Source organism: Eleutherodactylus coqui, chromosome 1 (assembly GCF_035609145.1).
Source record: "Eleutherodactylus coqui strain aEleCoq1 chromosome 1, aEleCoq1.hap1, whole genome shotgun sequence".
Classification (NCBI taxonomy): Eukaryota; Metazoa; Chordata; class Amphibia; order Anura; family Eleutherodactylidae; genus Eleutherodactylus; species Eleutherodactylus coqui.
In genome coordinates, this window is record NC_089837.1 from 189394203 (window position 1) to 189409644 (window position 15442).

At 49.6% G+C, this 15442-nt stretch overlaps 1 protein-coding gene across 6 annotated transcripts in view; it reads right to left on the bottom strand.

Annotated features, from left to right (window-relative positions):
- Positions 1-15442, bottom strand: part of LOC136628716 (nicotinamide N-methyltransferase-like) — a 320553-nt gene that overhangs the window by 275345 nt on the left and 29766 nt on the right. For 2 of the 6 annotated variants that reach the window (XM_066604849.1, XM_066604843.1), the window contains one exon: positions 11082-11239. The exons of 2 other annotated variants lie outside the window; for them this stretch is intronic. In XM_066604849.1, coding sequence (XP_066460946.1) covers positions 11082-11220 — 139 coding nt within the window. In that variant the 5' untranslated portion in view covers positions 11221-11239. Of the gene's footprint in view, positions 1-11081; positions 11256-15442 lie in introns of all 6 variants that reach the window. 2 more of the 6 variants (XM_066604817.1, XM_066604855.1) reach the window with 1 other exon arrangement.

Consider the following 15442-nt stretch of genomic DNA (forward strand, 5'->3'; position numbering starts at 1 on the left):
TAGGAGGAGGCCAAGTGGGATTTGTCGCAGGCCGACAAGCTCCAGACAGTATCCGAAGAATAACCTGCCTTACTCACCTCTGCAGGACCAGAAAAATCCTAGCGATGCTCCTATCTCTTGACATAAACAAAGCTTTTGACACCCTGAGTTGGGACTACCTATTTTCAGCTCTTGACCAATGGGGGCTCCCTAGCGGGTTCCTCTCCTGGATCCGGATATTATATACTCATACTAAAGCCTTTGTACGATATCGAGGCTTCTGCTCCGATACATTTCCGCTCCGCCAGGGCACTCGCCAGGGTTGCCCGCTATCTCCGTTACTTTTCATTATGGACAAGGAACCCTTAGCTATTAAAATCCACAACAACTCAAATATAAAAGGGACCGAGATCGCCTCAGTCCACCACAAACTCTCAATGTTCGCGGACGACCTGCTCATGCTCATAACTTCTCCTCACACTTCCTTACCCAACTTAATGGGGGAACTATCCAGATTCGGGTCAATATCTGGTCTAACCATTAGCCAAACGAAATCTAAAGCATATAATCTCACAATACCACCCGAAATCCTAAATATGCTCCGGGAGAACTTCCCCTTCCAATGGGCAACGGGCTCGCTGGGCTACCTGGGCATCCAATTAACTAACGACTATGCATCTCTGTATAGCCAAAATGACATCCCTCTCCTTTGTAAGACAAGAGTACTTCTGGAAAGTTAGAGTCGCTATCACATATCCTGGATAGGGAGAGTTAATGTTTTGAAGATGACACTCCTCCCTAAACTACTATATTTTTTTTTCAAGCACTCCCGATCCGAGTACCCGGACACTTACTAAAGACTCTCCAACAAATATCTCTCCAATTTGTGTGGAATGAAACGATCCCAAGAGTATTGCGATCCCCCCTATACAGGCATAGAAGGAGAGGGGGCCTGGCTGCTCAGCTGGCCCAGTTGGCCCTTCTACATTCCTCCCATAACACCCCACTTTGGGTATCTAGAAGCCACTGAAATACACCCTCTTACGATAGACTCCTTATTATGGACCCTACCCAAAAACAGAACCCACAACCCCACTGTTAACCACTCCCTCCATATCTGGGACTCCATAAAATACTTCTTATTTACCCCTTGCGTCATTACTGCGCAACCCTATGTTTCTACCAGGCAGGGAGTCGCCGCAATCCTTCGCGAACTGGACAAAATCTGGTCTTACTAAGTTATACCAGCTATACTCAATAAATGGACCCACTCCTTTCCCCACATTGCAAGAAAGATACAATCTGCCACCTTTAGAAATCTTCCAATACTTGCAAATAAAACATTTTATATCCACCCTCCTCAAAAATATAAGCTCCCCACTAACCCTAACATCATTCGAAAGGCACTGCTATAAAAATCCACATGCAAAAGGCCTTATATCACAGATCTACTCGGATTTAGTGCACTCCTCCTTCCAAACACAACTCCCATACGTAGCTCGCTGGGAAAGAGACCTCGGCAAAACCCTCCCAGAAGAAGACTGGACCCAGATATGGGTGGCTACTAACAGCAGTGCCAGAAATACTGTATATTAATGCTGGAAACATCCTTTAAAGTTTTGCTCCGCTGGTACCTAACCCCAGACCGTGTAGCCCACGCAATCCCCGGGCGATCTCCCAATTGTTTTCGTGGATGTTCAGCCCCAGGAGACATGCTTCACATCTGGTGGACCTGCCCTTGGGTCAAGAGGCTCTGGATTAGAGTCTACTCTCTAATATAGTCAGTTACAAACCACAACATCCGTAAAGACCCTTGGGAGGCTCTTCTAAATAAATGCGTAAACAATATTCCTTCTGACCCTAGAAAACTAATATCCTTTTTCTTCCTGGCCACGAAGCAAGTAATTGCCCAATTGTGGCGCAAAGCCTCACTAGACTTCACAGAAGTCAAACGTAGACTAGACTGGTATCTAATAAACAAAAAACTAACCTCCATCCTAGCTGACAAACACAAAAAGTTTCTAAAAATATGGTCCCCATGGCTGGACTATTCATACCCCCCTCAAAAAGCAACAGGTTCTTGACTTCCTTAGAAGAAATAGAGAAAAATACCAAGCGAAAGTTATTCTACAGTAACTACACGAATCTGAGCTGTCTCAGGCAGCATCCACCCCATGGGAAACTCTCAAACTGTCTCAGACACACATCCCTCCACCACCCCCCCCCCCCCTCCTCCCCTATCCCCCCTACCCCTCCAACCTTTTCTATAAAACCAAGTTAGGCCCTGGCCAGGCCGATTATAATATTTACTGTTTCTTTTACCTAACAGTTCAAAGCTAAGATTGGGCTGGGATACAACAAGAGAGGACCACGTCAATGGCTCTTAAGAATTTATCCCCTCAATCTACTCTACTTCTTTGTAGACTATGCTTATTGTATACCCACATGACTGTACTACTTTTCAGTAAAATGTTTACTACTTTGCTGTAAAATTTGAAAACTTCAAATAAAACTACAAGTATTAAAAAAAAAATTATTAAGTAACAATGTGCACTTTATTCTGCAGATCAGTACAGATATATGATAATAATTATATATAGTTTTTTTATGTCTTACTACTTTTAACCCCTTTCCTCCCCATGATGTAAGGGTACGTCATGGGAGCAGGGTACTTCCCGCAAAATGATGTACCCTTACATCATAGGGATAGCGCGAGATCATAGCAGATCTCGCGCTTTCCCGCAGCGGGAGCCAGCTGTCACTAGTAGCCGGCCTTCCTCTGCAACAACGGGGGGCATCGGACATGTGCCCACCCGCCGTTAACCCCTTTCCTGCCGCGATCTAAGTAGATCGCGGCAGGGAAAGGATTCACAGAGGGACTTCAGCCATCTCTCGCAATGTTATCACAGAAAGCCCGGCTGGTTGCTATGGCAACAGGACGGCAAGTACCAGCGTCCTGCATTGCCAGAGTCTAAGATCGCCATAAGCAGCGATAAGGCATGGCAGGAGAGAAGTCCTGCCATGCCTCATCGTAGTGATCTTCAGTCCTGCAATGTAAGTCTCTCAGAGGGACACAGATTGTGTAAAAATGAGAGCAAAATAAAGTACAAAATATAAAAATGTAAAAAAAAAGTTAAAAAAAATTTTTTTTAGTCTTTTTCTCATATTAGCATAAAAAAATGTTAAAAATCCTACATATTTGGCATTGATGCAACCGTAATGACGCGTACAATAAATTGAACATGCTTTTTCTCCTGCATGGCAAAAAGCCTTAAAAATTTTTTAGCATTTTGCCTCCCAAAAAACACAATAAAAGTGATTAAAAAAAAAACCTATGTAGCCCAAAATGGTACCAATAAAAACTACAGCTTGTCTCGCAAAAAATAAGCCCTTACAGAGCTCCGTCCATGGAAAAATAAAAAAGTTATAAGACTTTGAATGCAGCGATTTAGAAAAAAATCATATTTCCAAAAAAAGGGGTTTTATTGTGGAAAAGTGGAAAAACCTAAAAAAAATAAAAGAATTTTGATATCTTTGTAGCCGTACCGGCCCTCAGAAAAAAATGTAGTGTATCATTTATGCTGCACAATTAACGCTTTAAAAAAAAATAAATGTCTATGGCAGATCATTAAAAAAATAATAAAAGTTTTACAATATAGTCTATGTATGCAAAAATGGTACCAATAAAAATTAAAGTTTGCCACGCAAAAACAAGCCCTTATACGGCCGCGTCGATGGAAAATATGGCTTTTGAAAAACGGAGATGAAAAAATACCAAAAATCGTTTGGTCCTCAACGCCAAAATAGACCATATCCTTAAGGGGTTAAAATACTCATTCATTTTTTATATTTTAAAAAATGTATTGCATCTATTTTTCATTTTTACTCCCAGTAGAGGACTTGAAGTTGTAATCTTTGATTGCTTGCACTATATACTGCACTATTTCCATATTGCAGTATATAATACTTTTACAGGCACCACATAAACCTTATATATTCTTTAAATGTTCCAGGCTCTTTGCACAGTTTCTGAATCTTAATTATTCACATTTTTTTTTTCGTTTTGGTTGCTGACTAGAGATGAGCGACCGTACTCGGAAAAACACTAGTCGCTCGAGTAATTTGCTTTATCCGAGTATCGCTGTGCTCGTCCCTGAAGATTCGGGTGCCGATGCGGCTGACAGGTGAGTCGCAGCGGGGAGCAGGGGAGAGCGGGCGGGAGAGAGGGAGAGAAAGATCTCCCCTCCGTTCCTCCCCGCTCTCCCCTGCAGCTCCCCGCTCCGTGCCGGCACCCGAATCTTCAGGGACGAGCACAGCGATACTCGGATAAAGCAAATTACTCGAGCGAGTAGTGCTTTTCCAAGTACGCTCACTCATCTCTATTGCTGACTTTTAATTCTGACCCTATTGCTATCTTTGTAACTTCATCTAGTCTGCTCCCCCTACTGCTGCCATTTGACCTTCAGCTCTGACTTTACATAAACCTTGCCTTTGCATGCTAGTTCTTGTGGCATAGTTATCGCTAACTGAAAACAATGCTGGAGACCATGAGCTTGGGAATATCTTGGAATTTATACAGACAATATATAGAGTACTTAGAGATGAGCGAACGTACTCGTCCGAGCTTGATACTCGTTCGAGTATTAGCGTGTTCGAGATGCTCGTTACTCGTGACGAGTACCACGCGATGTTCGAGTTACTTTCACTTTCATCTCTGAGACGTTAGCACGCTTTTCTGGCCAATAGAAAGACAGGAACGGCATTACAACTTCCCCCTGCGACGTTCAAGCCCTATATCACCCCCCTGCAGTGAGTGGCTGGCGAGATCAGGTGTCACCCGAGTATAAAAATCGGCCCCTCCCGCGGCACACCACAGATTTGTTCTGACATAGAGGAGGGAAAGTGCTGTTGGTGCCGGATCTGCTATAGGGAGAGTGTTAGGAGGATTTTTGGCTTCAAGAACCCCAACGGTCCTTCTTAGGGCCACATCTAACCGTGTGCAGTACTGTGGAGGCTGCTTTTTGCAGTGTTGCACATTTTTTTTTTTGTATATCGGCCGTGCAGAGCATTGCGCCCTGCAGTAATTATACATACTCCAGGGCCAGTAGTGGTGGTGAGGCAGGGACAGAAGACATATATTGTGAGGCAGGGACAGAAGACATATATTGTGAGGCAGGGACAGAAGACATATATTTATTGAATATAGGCTGTGGGCCTTTCCAAAAACATTTGGGGAAAAAAATCTATTTGGGCTGCCTGTGACTGTCCTCAGTGTTCTGGGTCGTGCTGGGTGTAGTTGTCCTCCTAATTCATACGCAGCCAGCTAAGTGTTACAGCAGGCTTGCACAAAATTATTTCCTGGCTCTGTGTTGGCTGTTACATCACATTTCAGTCCACAGTGCAACAGTCTGCAGTTATTTTACATGCTCCAGGGCCAGTAGTGGTGACGCAGGGACAGAAGACATATACAGTGTATATAGGCAGTGGGCCTTTCCAAAAACATTTGGGGAAAAAAATCTATTTGGGCTGCCTGTGACTGTCCTCAGTGTTCTGGGTCTGTGCTGGGTGTAGTTGTCCTCCTAATTCATATGCAGCCAGCTAAGTGTTACAGCAGGCTTGCGCAAAATTATTTCCTGGCTCTGTGTTGGCTGTTACATCACCGCTGTATTCCAGTCCACAGTGCAACAATCTGCAGTTATTTTACATACTCCAGGGCCAGTAGTGGTGACGCAGGGACAGTAGACATATACAGTGTATATAGGCAGTGAGCCTTTCCAAAAACATTTGGGGAAAAAAATCTATTTGGGCTGCCTGTGACTGTCCTCAGTGTTCTGGGTCTGTGCTGGGTATAGTTGTCCTCCTAATTCATACGCAGCCAGCTAAGTGTTACAGCAGGCTTGCGCAAAATTATTTCCTGGCGTTCCGTAAGCGAAGTCAGCCTCCAACCACAGGCAATAAGCGGTACATTTAATTACAGCATTCTGTTTCTGCACTACTGGTAATACACCATGCTGAGGGGTAGGGGTAGACCTAGAGGACGTGGACGCGGGCGAGGACGCGGAGGCCCAAGTCAGGGTGTGGGCACAGGCCGAGCTGCTGATCTAGGTGTATCGAAGCCGACTGCTGCGGGATTAGGAGAGAGGCACGTTTCTGGCGTCCCCACATTCATCTCACAATTAATGGGTCCACGCGGTAGACCTTTATTAGAAAATGAGCAGTGTGAGCAGGTCCTGTCGTGGATGGCAGAAAGTGCATCCAGCAATCTATCGAACACCCAGAGTTCTGCACCGTCCACTGCTGCAACTCTGTATCCTCTGGCTGCTGCTCCTCCTTCCTCCCAGCCTCCTCACTCCATTACAATGACACATTCTGAGGAGCAGGCAGACTCCCAGGAACTGTTCCCGGGCCCCTGCCCAGAATGGGCAGCAAGGGTTCCGAATCCTCTCCCACTGGAGGAGTTTGTCGTGACCGATGCCCAACCTTTTGAAAGTTCCCGGGGTCCGGGGGATGAGGCAGGGGACTTCCGGCAACTGTCTCAAGACCTTTCAGTGGGTGAGGAGGACGATGACGATGAGACACAGTTGTCTATCAGTGAGGTAGTAGTAAGGGCAGTAAGTCCGAGGGAGGAGCGCACAGAGGATTCGGAGGAAGAGCAGCAGGACGATGAGGTGACTGACCCCACCTGGTTTGCTACGCCTACTGAGGACAGGTCTTCAGAGGGGGAGGCAAGGGCAGCAGCAGGGCAGGTTGCAAGAGGCAGTGCGGTGTCCAGGGGTAGAGGCAGGGCCAGACCGAATAATCCACCATATGTTTCCCAAAGCGCCCCCCCGCGCCATGCCACCCTGCAGAGGCCGAGCTGCTCAAAGGTCTGGCAGTCTTTCACTGAGAGTGCAGACGACCGACGAACAGTGGTCTGCAACCTGTGTCGCACCAAGATCAGCCGGGGAGCCACCACCACCAGCCTCACCACCACCAGCATGCGCAGACATATGATGGCCAAGCACCCCACAAGGTGGGACGAAGGCCGTTCACCGCCTCCGGTTTGCACCGCTGCCTCCCCCCCTGTGCCCCAACCTGCCACTGAGATCCAACCCCCCTCTCAGGGCACAGGCACTACCGTCTCCTGGCCTGCACCCACACCCTCACCTCCGCTGTCCTCGGCCCCATCCACCAATGTCTGTCAGCGCACCGTCCAGCCGTCGCTAGCGCAAGTGTTGGAGCGCAAGTACGCCGCCACGCACCCGCACGCTCAAGCGTTAAACGTGCACATAGCCAAATTTATCAGCCTGGAGATGCTGCCGTATAGGGTTGTGGAAACGGAGGCTTTCAAAAGTATGATGGCGGCGGCGGCCCCGTGCTACTCAGTTCCCAGTCGCCACTACTTTTCCCGATGTGCCCTCCCAGCCCTGCACAACCACGTCTCCCGCAACATTGTACGCGCCCTCACCAACGCGGTTACTGCCAAGGTCCACTTAACAACAGACACGTGGACAAGCACAGGCAGGCAGGGCCACTATATCTCCCTGATGGCACATTGGGTGAATTTAGTGGAGGCTGGGACAGAGTCAGAGCCTGGGATCGCTCACGTCCTACCCACCCCCAGAATTGCGGGCCCCAGCTCGGTGGTATATGCTTCCTCCACTAAACCACCCTCCTCCTACTCCGCAACCTCTGTCTCGCAATCAAGATGTGTCAGCAGCAGCACGTCGGCAGCAGTCGGTGTCGCGCAGCGTGGCACCACAGCGGTGGGCAAGCGTCAGCAGGCCGTGCTGAAACTACTCAGCTTAGGAGATAAGAGGCACATGGCCCACGAACTGCTGCAGGGTCTGACAGAGCAGACCGACCGCTGGCTTGCGCCGCTGAGCCTCCAACCGGGCATGGTCGTGTGTGACAACGGCCATAACCTGGTGGCGGCTCTGCAGCTCGGCAGCCTCACGCACGTGCCATGCCTGGCCCACGTCTTTAGTTTGGTGGTTCAGCGCTTTCTGAAAAGCGACCCACGCTTGTCAGATCTGCTCAGAAAGGTGCGCCGGCTCTGCAGACATTTCTGCAAGTCCCACATGGACGCTGCCACCCTGCGCACCCTGCAACATCGGTTTAATCTGCCAGTGCACCGACTGCTGTGCGACGTGCCCACACGGTGGAACTCTGCGCTCCACATGTTGGCCAGGCTCTATGAGCAGCGTACAGCTATAGTGGAATACCAACTCCAACATGGGCGGCGCAGTGGGAGTCAGCCTCCTCAATTCTTTACAGAAGAGTGGGCCTGGTTGGCAGACATCTGCCAGGTCCTTGGAAACTTTAAGGAGTCTACCCAGATGGTGAGCGGCGATGCTGCAATCATTAGCGTCACCATTCCTCTGCTATGCCTCTTGAGAAGTTCCCTGCAAAGCATAAAGGCAGACGCTTTGTGCTCGGAAACAGAGGCGGGGGAAGACAGTATGTCGCTGCATAGTCAGAGCACCCTCCTGTCTATATCTCAGCGCGTTGAGGAGGAGGAGGAGTAGCATGAGGAGGATGAGGAGGAGGGGGAAGAGACAGCTTGGCCCACTGCTGACGGTACCCATGCTGCTTGCCTGTCATCCTTTCAGCGTGTATGGCTTGAGGAGGAGGAGGAGGATCCTGAAAGTGATCTTCCTAGTGAAGACAGCCATGTGTTGCGTACAGGTATCCTGGCACACATGGCTGACTTCATGTTAGGATGCCTTTCTCGTGACCCTCGCGTTACACACATTCTGGCCACTACGGATTACTGGGTGTACACACTGCTCGACCCACGGTATAAGGAGAACCTTTCCACTCTCATACCCGAAGAGGAAAGGGGTTCGAGAGTGATGCTATACCACAGGACCCTGGTGGACAAACTGATGGTAAAATTCCCATCCGACAGCGCTAGTGGCCGAAGGCGCAGTTCCGAGGGCCAGGTAGCAGGGCAAGCGCAGAGATCAGGCAGCATGTACAGCACAGGCAGGGGAACACTCTCTAAGGCCTTTGACAGCTTTCTGGCTCCCCAGCAAGACTGTGTCACCGCTCCCCAGTCAAGGCTGAGTCGGCGGGAGCACTGTAAAAGGATGGTGAGGGAGTACGTAGCCGATTGCACGACCGTCCTCCGTGACGCCTCTGTCCCCTACAACTACTGGGTGTCGAAACTGGACACGTGGCCTGAACTCGCACTGTATGCCCTGTAGGTGCTTGCTTGTCCTGCAGCTAGCGTCTTGTCAGAGAGGGTGTTTAGTGCAGCTGGGGGAATCATCAGAGATAAGCGTACCCGCCTGTCAACCGACAGTGCCGACAGGCTTACACTCATCAAGATGAACAAAGCCTGGATTTCCCCAGACTTCTTTTCTCCACCAGTGGACAGCAGCGATACCTAAACAATACGTAGGCTGCACCCGCGGATTGAAGCATTGTTCTCTATCACCATCAAAAACGGGGACCTTTTAGCTTCATCAATCTGTGTATAATATTCATCCTCCTCCTCCTGAAACTTGACGTCACCACGCCGAACGGGCAATTTTTCCTAGGCCCACAAGGCTCAGTCATATAATTTTTGTAAACAATTTTTATACGTTTCAATGCTCATTAAAGCGTTGAAACTTTCACCTGAACCAATTTTTATTTTAACTGGGCTGCCTCCAGGCCTAGTTACAAATTAAGCCACATTAACCAAAGCGATTAATGGGTTTCACCTGCCCTCTTGGTTGGGCATGGGCAATTTTTCTGAGGTACATTAGTACTGTTGGTACACCAATTTTTTGGGGCCCTCTCCTACAGTGTAATGCAATTAATTTTTTTGCCCATCTGCATTAAAGCTGATGTTACATCAGCTGTGTTGGGCACTGCAATGGGATATAGTTATGTACCGCCGGTGGGTTCCAGGGAGCCACCCATGCTGTGGGTCCACAGGGAGTTGTAACTGCATGTGTCTACTTCTAAAGAACCCCAGTGTGACTGGGGCATGCAGTGTGGGCCGAAGCCCACCTGCATTTAATCGGACGTTACCTCAGCTGTGATGGGCACTGCAATGGGATACATTTATGTACAGCCGGTGGGTTCCAGGGAGCCACCCATGCTGTGGGTGCACACGGAATTCCCATTGCGGAGTTGTACATGCCTGTGACTATTTATAAAAAGCCGCGGTCTGACTGGGGCATGCAGACACCTTGACAGAATGAATAGTGTGTGGCACATAGGTTCCCCATTGCTATGCCCACGTGTGCAGCTCCTGATGGAGGTGGCACAGGATTGGATTTCTCATTGCTTCTGTACAGCATTGTGGGCTATCGCCCCACCCCTTTTAAAGAGGGTCGCTGCCTAGCCGTGCCAACCCTCTGCAGTGTGTGCCTGTGGTTCCTCCTCATGGCAGACGCACTTATAAATAGACATGAGGGTGGTGTGGCATGAGTGCAGCTGAAGGCTGCGCAGGGACACTTTGGTGTGCGCTGTGGACACTGGGTCATGCGGGGGGGGGGGGTGTTGGGCAGCATGTAACCCAGGAGAAGTGGCAGCGGAGTGTCATGCAGGCAGTGATTGTGTTTTGTTGGAGGTAGTGTGGTGCTTAGCTAAGGTATGCATTGCTAATGAGGGCTTTTCAGAAGTAAAAGTTTTTGGGAGGTGGGGCCCACTCTTGCTGGTATTGTGGCTTAATAGTGGAACCTGGGAACTTGAGATGCAGCCCAACATGTAGCCCCTCGCCTGCCCTATCCGTTGCTGTGTCGTTCCCATCACTTTCTTGAATTGCCCAGATTTTCACAAATGAAAACCTTAGCGAGCATCCGCGATATACAAAAATGCTCGGGTCGCCCATTGACTTCAATGGGGTTCGTTAGTCGAAACGAACCCTCGAGCATCGCGATAATTTCGTCCCGAGTAACGAGCACCCGAGCATTTTGGTGCTCGCTCATCTCTAAGAGTACTGTATTAGGTTCAGTAAACATCCACTTTATTTTTAACTATTTTATATTACCAATTTTAATAGGTAAAAGCTATATTCTTATAAGCTAATGAGTGAAAAGTACTATATAATTTATCAATATAACAAAACTTAAAGAAATCATAATCATTTATCCGGGTATTTAAAATAAAGAGAAATGTATAAATACCTGAACAAAACAGTTCATGCAGTATTCCCATAGGAAATGACATGTTTTCAGGGATATTTTCACAAGTAAAGTAAGTCTCAAGAAACAATTTGGGATCAAATTCTTCATCATCATATTGCTTGAGAGTGCTACAAGCCATTCTTGCTATTCGGGATTCTCTGTGGATGTAGGTATCTGCTGTCACACTTATATGTGTTAGAATAAACAATTTGAATCTCATGAGTAACAATATTAGAATATCATAAGGCTAACTGTGCTAATACACATGGGACTTAGTTAAACATTTCTATGTATATTTCTATTTACCACTCAGTTGCATGTGACATTTAATTTACTGTTCATCAGTAGCTCATGTAAATGAGGTTTGGCATGCAGGAATCTGGCTTGCAACGTGCGACAAGCAAAAAGAAGCCTGCACTCTCTGAGTGGTTTCTAAGATGTGTTCTAAGAGCCATGTCATCGTGGTCTTTGTAATCTTGCACACCATTGAAGGTATACAACAGGATCTGGACGACTAGTGGAATTAGGTGATCATGACACCAATGCCTAGATAAAAAGCTTTTGGCAGCTAAAAAAAAGAGTGACACTAGAGATGAGCGAGCACCAAAATGCTCGGGTGCTCATTACTCAGGACGAAAATTTTGCGATGCTCGAGGGTTCATTTCGAATAACGAACCCCATTGAAGTCAATCGGCGACCCGAGCATTTTTGTATATCGTCTATGCTCGCTAAGGTTTCCATTTGTGAAAATCTGGGCAATTCAAGAAAGTGATGGGAATGACACAGCAACGGATAGGGCAGGCGAGGGGCTACATGTTGGGCTGCATCTCAAGTTCCCAGGTCCCACTATTAAGCCACAATAGCGGCAAGAGTGGGCTGCCCCCCTCCCAACAATTTTTAGTTCTGAAAAGCCTTCATTAGCAATGCATACCTTAGCTAAGCACCACACTACCTCCAACAAAGCACAATCACTGCCTGCATGACACTCTGCTGCCACTTCTCCTGGGTTACATGCTGCCCAACCCCCACCCCCCACCCCGCATGACCCAGTATCCACAGCACACACCAAAGTGTCCCTGCGCAGCCTTCAGCTGCCCTCATGCCACGCCACACTCATGTCTATTTATAAGTCTGTCTGCCATGAGTAGGAACTGCAGGCACACACTGCAGAGGGTTGGCACGGCTAGGCAGCGACCCTCTTTAAAAGGGGCAGGACGATAGCCCCCAATGCTGTACAGAAGCAATGAGAAATATAATCCTGTGCCCCCGCCATCAGGAGCTGCACATGTGGGCATAGCAATGGGGAACCTATGTGCCACACACTATTCATTCTGTCAAGGTGTCTGCATGCCCCAGTCAGACCGCGGATTTTTATAAATAGTCACAGGCATGTACAACTCCGCAATGGGAATTCCGTGTGCACCCACAGCATGGGTGGCTCCCTGGAACCCACCGGCTGTACATAAATGTATCCCATTGCAGTGCCCTGGACAGCAGAGCTAACGTCAGATTAAATGCAGGTGGGCTTCGGCCCACACTGCATGCCCCAAGCTGACAGGGGTTTTTAATTCATAGACACAGGCAGGTACAACTCCCTATTGTGAAGTCCCTGTGGACCGACAGCATGGGTGGGTGCCAGGAAGCCACCGGCGGCACATAAATATATCCCATTGCAGTGCCCATCACAGCTGAGGTAATGTCATGTTTAATACATGTGGGCTTCGGCCCACACTACATGCCCCAGTCAGACTGGGGTTCTTTAGAAGTGGACACATGCAGTTACAACTCCGTGTGGACCCACAGCATGGGTGGCTCCCTGGAACCCACCGGCGGTACATAAATATATCCCATTGCAGTGCCCAGCACAGTTGATGTAACGTCAGCTTTAATGCAGGTGGGCAAAAAATTAATTGGATTAAACTGTAGGCGAGGGCCCCAAAAAATTGGTGTACCAACAGTACTAATGTACCTCAGTAAAATTGTCCATGCCCAACCAAGAGGGCAGGTGAAATCCATTAATCGCTTTGGTTAATGGGGCTTAATTTGTAACTAGGCCTGGAGGCAGCCCAGTTAAAATAAAAATTGGTTTAGGTGCAAGTTTCAACGCTTTAATGAGCATTGAAACGTATAAAAATTGTTTACAAAAATTATATGACTGAGCCTTGTGGGCCTAAGAAAAATTGCCCGTTTGGCGTGATTACGTGAGGTTTCAGGAGAAGGAGCAGGAGGAAGAGGATGAATATTATACACAGATTGATGAAGCAAAAATGTCCCCGTTTTTGACGGTGATAGAGAACAATGCTTCCATTCGCGGGTGCAGCCTACGTATTGCTTAGGTATCGCTGCTGTCAGCTGGTGGAGAAGAGAAGTCTGGGGAAATCCAGGCTTTGTTCATCTTGATGAGTGTAAGCCTGTCGGCACTGTCGGTTGGCAGGCGGGAACGCTTATCTGTGATGATTCCCCCAGCCGCACTAAACACCCTCTCTGACAAGACGCTAGCCGCAGGACAAGCAAGCGCCTACAGGGCATACAGCGCGAGTTCAGGCCACGTGTCCAGCTTCGACACCCAGTAGTTGTAGGGGGCAGAGGCATCACGGAGGACGGTCGTGCAATCGGCTACGTACTCCCTCACCATCCTTTTACAGTGCTCCCGCCGACTCAGCCTTGACTGGGGAGCGGTGACACAGTCTTGCTGGGGAGCCAGAAAGCTGTCAAAGGCCTTGGAGAGTGTTCCCCTGCCTGTGCTGCACATGCTGCCTGATCTCGGCGCACCTTTCCGAGCAGGTCTGACAAGCGTGGGTAGCTTTTCAGAAAGCGCTGAACCACCAAATTAAAGACGTGGGCCAGGCATAGCACATGCGTGAGGCTGCCGAGCTTCAGAGCCGCCACCAGGTTACGGCCGTTGTCACACACGACCATGCCTGGTTGGAGGCTCAGCGGCGCAAGCCAGCGGTTGGACTGCTCTGTCAGACCCTGCAGCAGTTCGTGGGCCGTGGGCCTCTTATCTCCTAAGCTGAGTAGTTTCAGCACGGCCTGCTGACAATGGCCCACCGCTGTGCTGCCACGCCGCGCGACACCGACTGCTGCCGACGTGCTGCTGCTGACACATTTTGATTGCGAGACAGAGGTTGCGGAAGAGGAGGAGGAGGAGGAGGGTGGTTTAGTGGAGGAAGCATACACCGCCGCAGATACTACCACTGAGCTGGGGCTCGAAATTCTGGGGGTGGGTAGGAGCCACCTCCACTAAATTCACCCAATGTGCCGTCAGGGAGACATAGTGGCCCTGCCCGCCTGTGCTTGTCCACGTGTCCGTTGTTAAGTGGACCTTGGCAGTAACCGCGTTGGTGAGGGCGCGTACAATGTTGCGGGAGACGTGGTCGTGCAGGGCTTGGACGGCACATCGGGAAAAGTAGTGGCGGCTGGGAACTGAGTAGCGCGGGGCCGCCGCCATCATACCTTTGAAAGCCTCCGTTTCCACAACCCTATACGGCAGCATCTCCAGGCTGATAAATTTGGCTATGTGCACGTTTAACGCTTGAGCGTGCGGGTGCGTGGCAGCGTACTTGCGCTTGCGCTCCAACACTTGCACTAACGACGGCTGGACGGTGCGCTGAGAGACATTGGTGAATGGGGCCGAGGACAGCGTAGGTGAGGGTGTGGGTGCAGGCCAGGAGACGGTAGTGCCTGTGTCCTGAGGGGGGGGTTGGATCTCAGTAGCAGATTGGGGCACAGGGGGAGAGGCAGCGGTGCAAATCGGAGGCGGTGAACGGCCTTTATCCCACCTTGTGGGGTGCTTGGCCATCATATGTCTGCGCATGCTGGTGGTGGTGAGGCTGGTGGTGGTGGCTCCCCGGCTGATCTTGGCGCGACACAGGTTGCACACCACTGTTCATCGGTCGTCTGCACTCTCAGTGAAAAACTGCCAGACCTTTGAGCACCTCGGCCTCTGCAGGGTCGCATGGCGCGAGGGGGCGCTTTGGGAAACAGTTGGTGGATTATTTGGTCTGGCCCTGCCTCTACCCCTGGCCACCGCACTGCCTCTTCCAACCTGCCCTGCTGCTGCCCTTGCCTCCCCCTCTGAAGACCTGTCCTCAGTAGGCGTAGCAAACCAGGTGGGGTCAGTCACCTCATCGTCCTGCTGCTCTTCCTCCGAATCCTCTGTGCGCTCCTCCCTCGGACTTACTGCCCTTACTACTACCTCACTGATAGACAACTGTGTCTCATCGTCATCGTCCTCCTCACCCACTGAAAGCTCTTGAGACAGTTGCCGGAAGTCCCCAGCCTCATCCCCCGGACCCCGGGAACTTTCCAAAGGTTGGGCATCGGTCACGACAAACTCCTCCAGTGGGAGAGGATTCGGA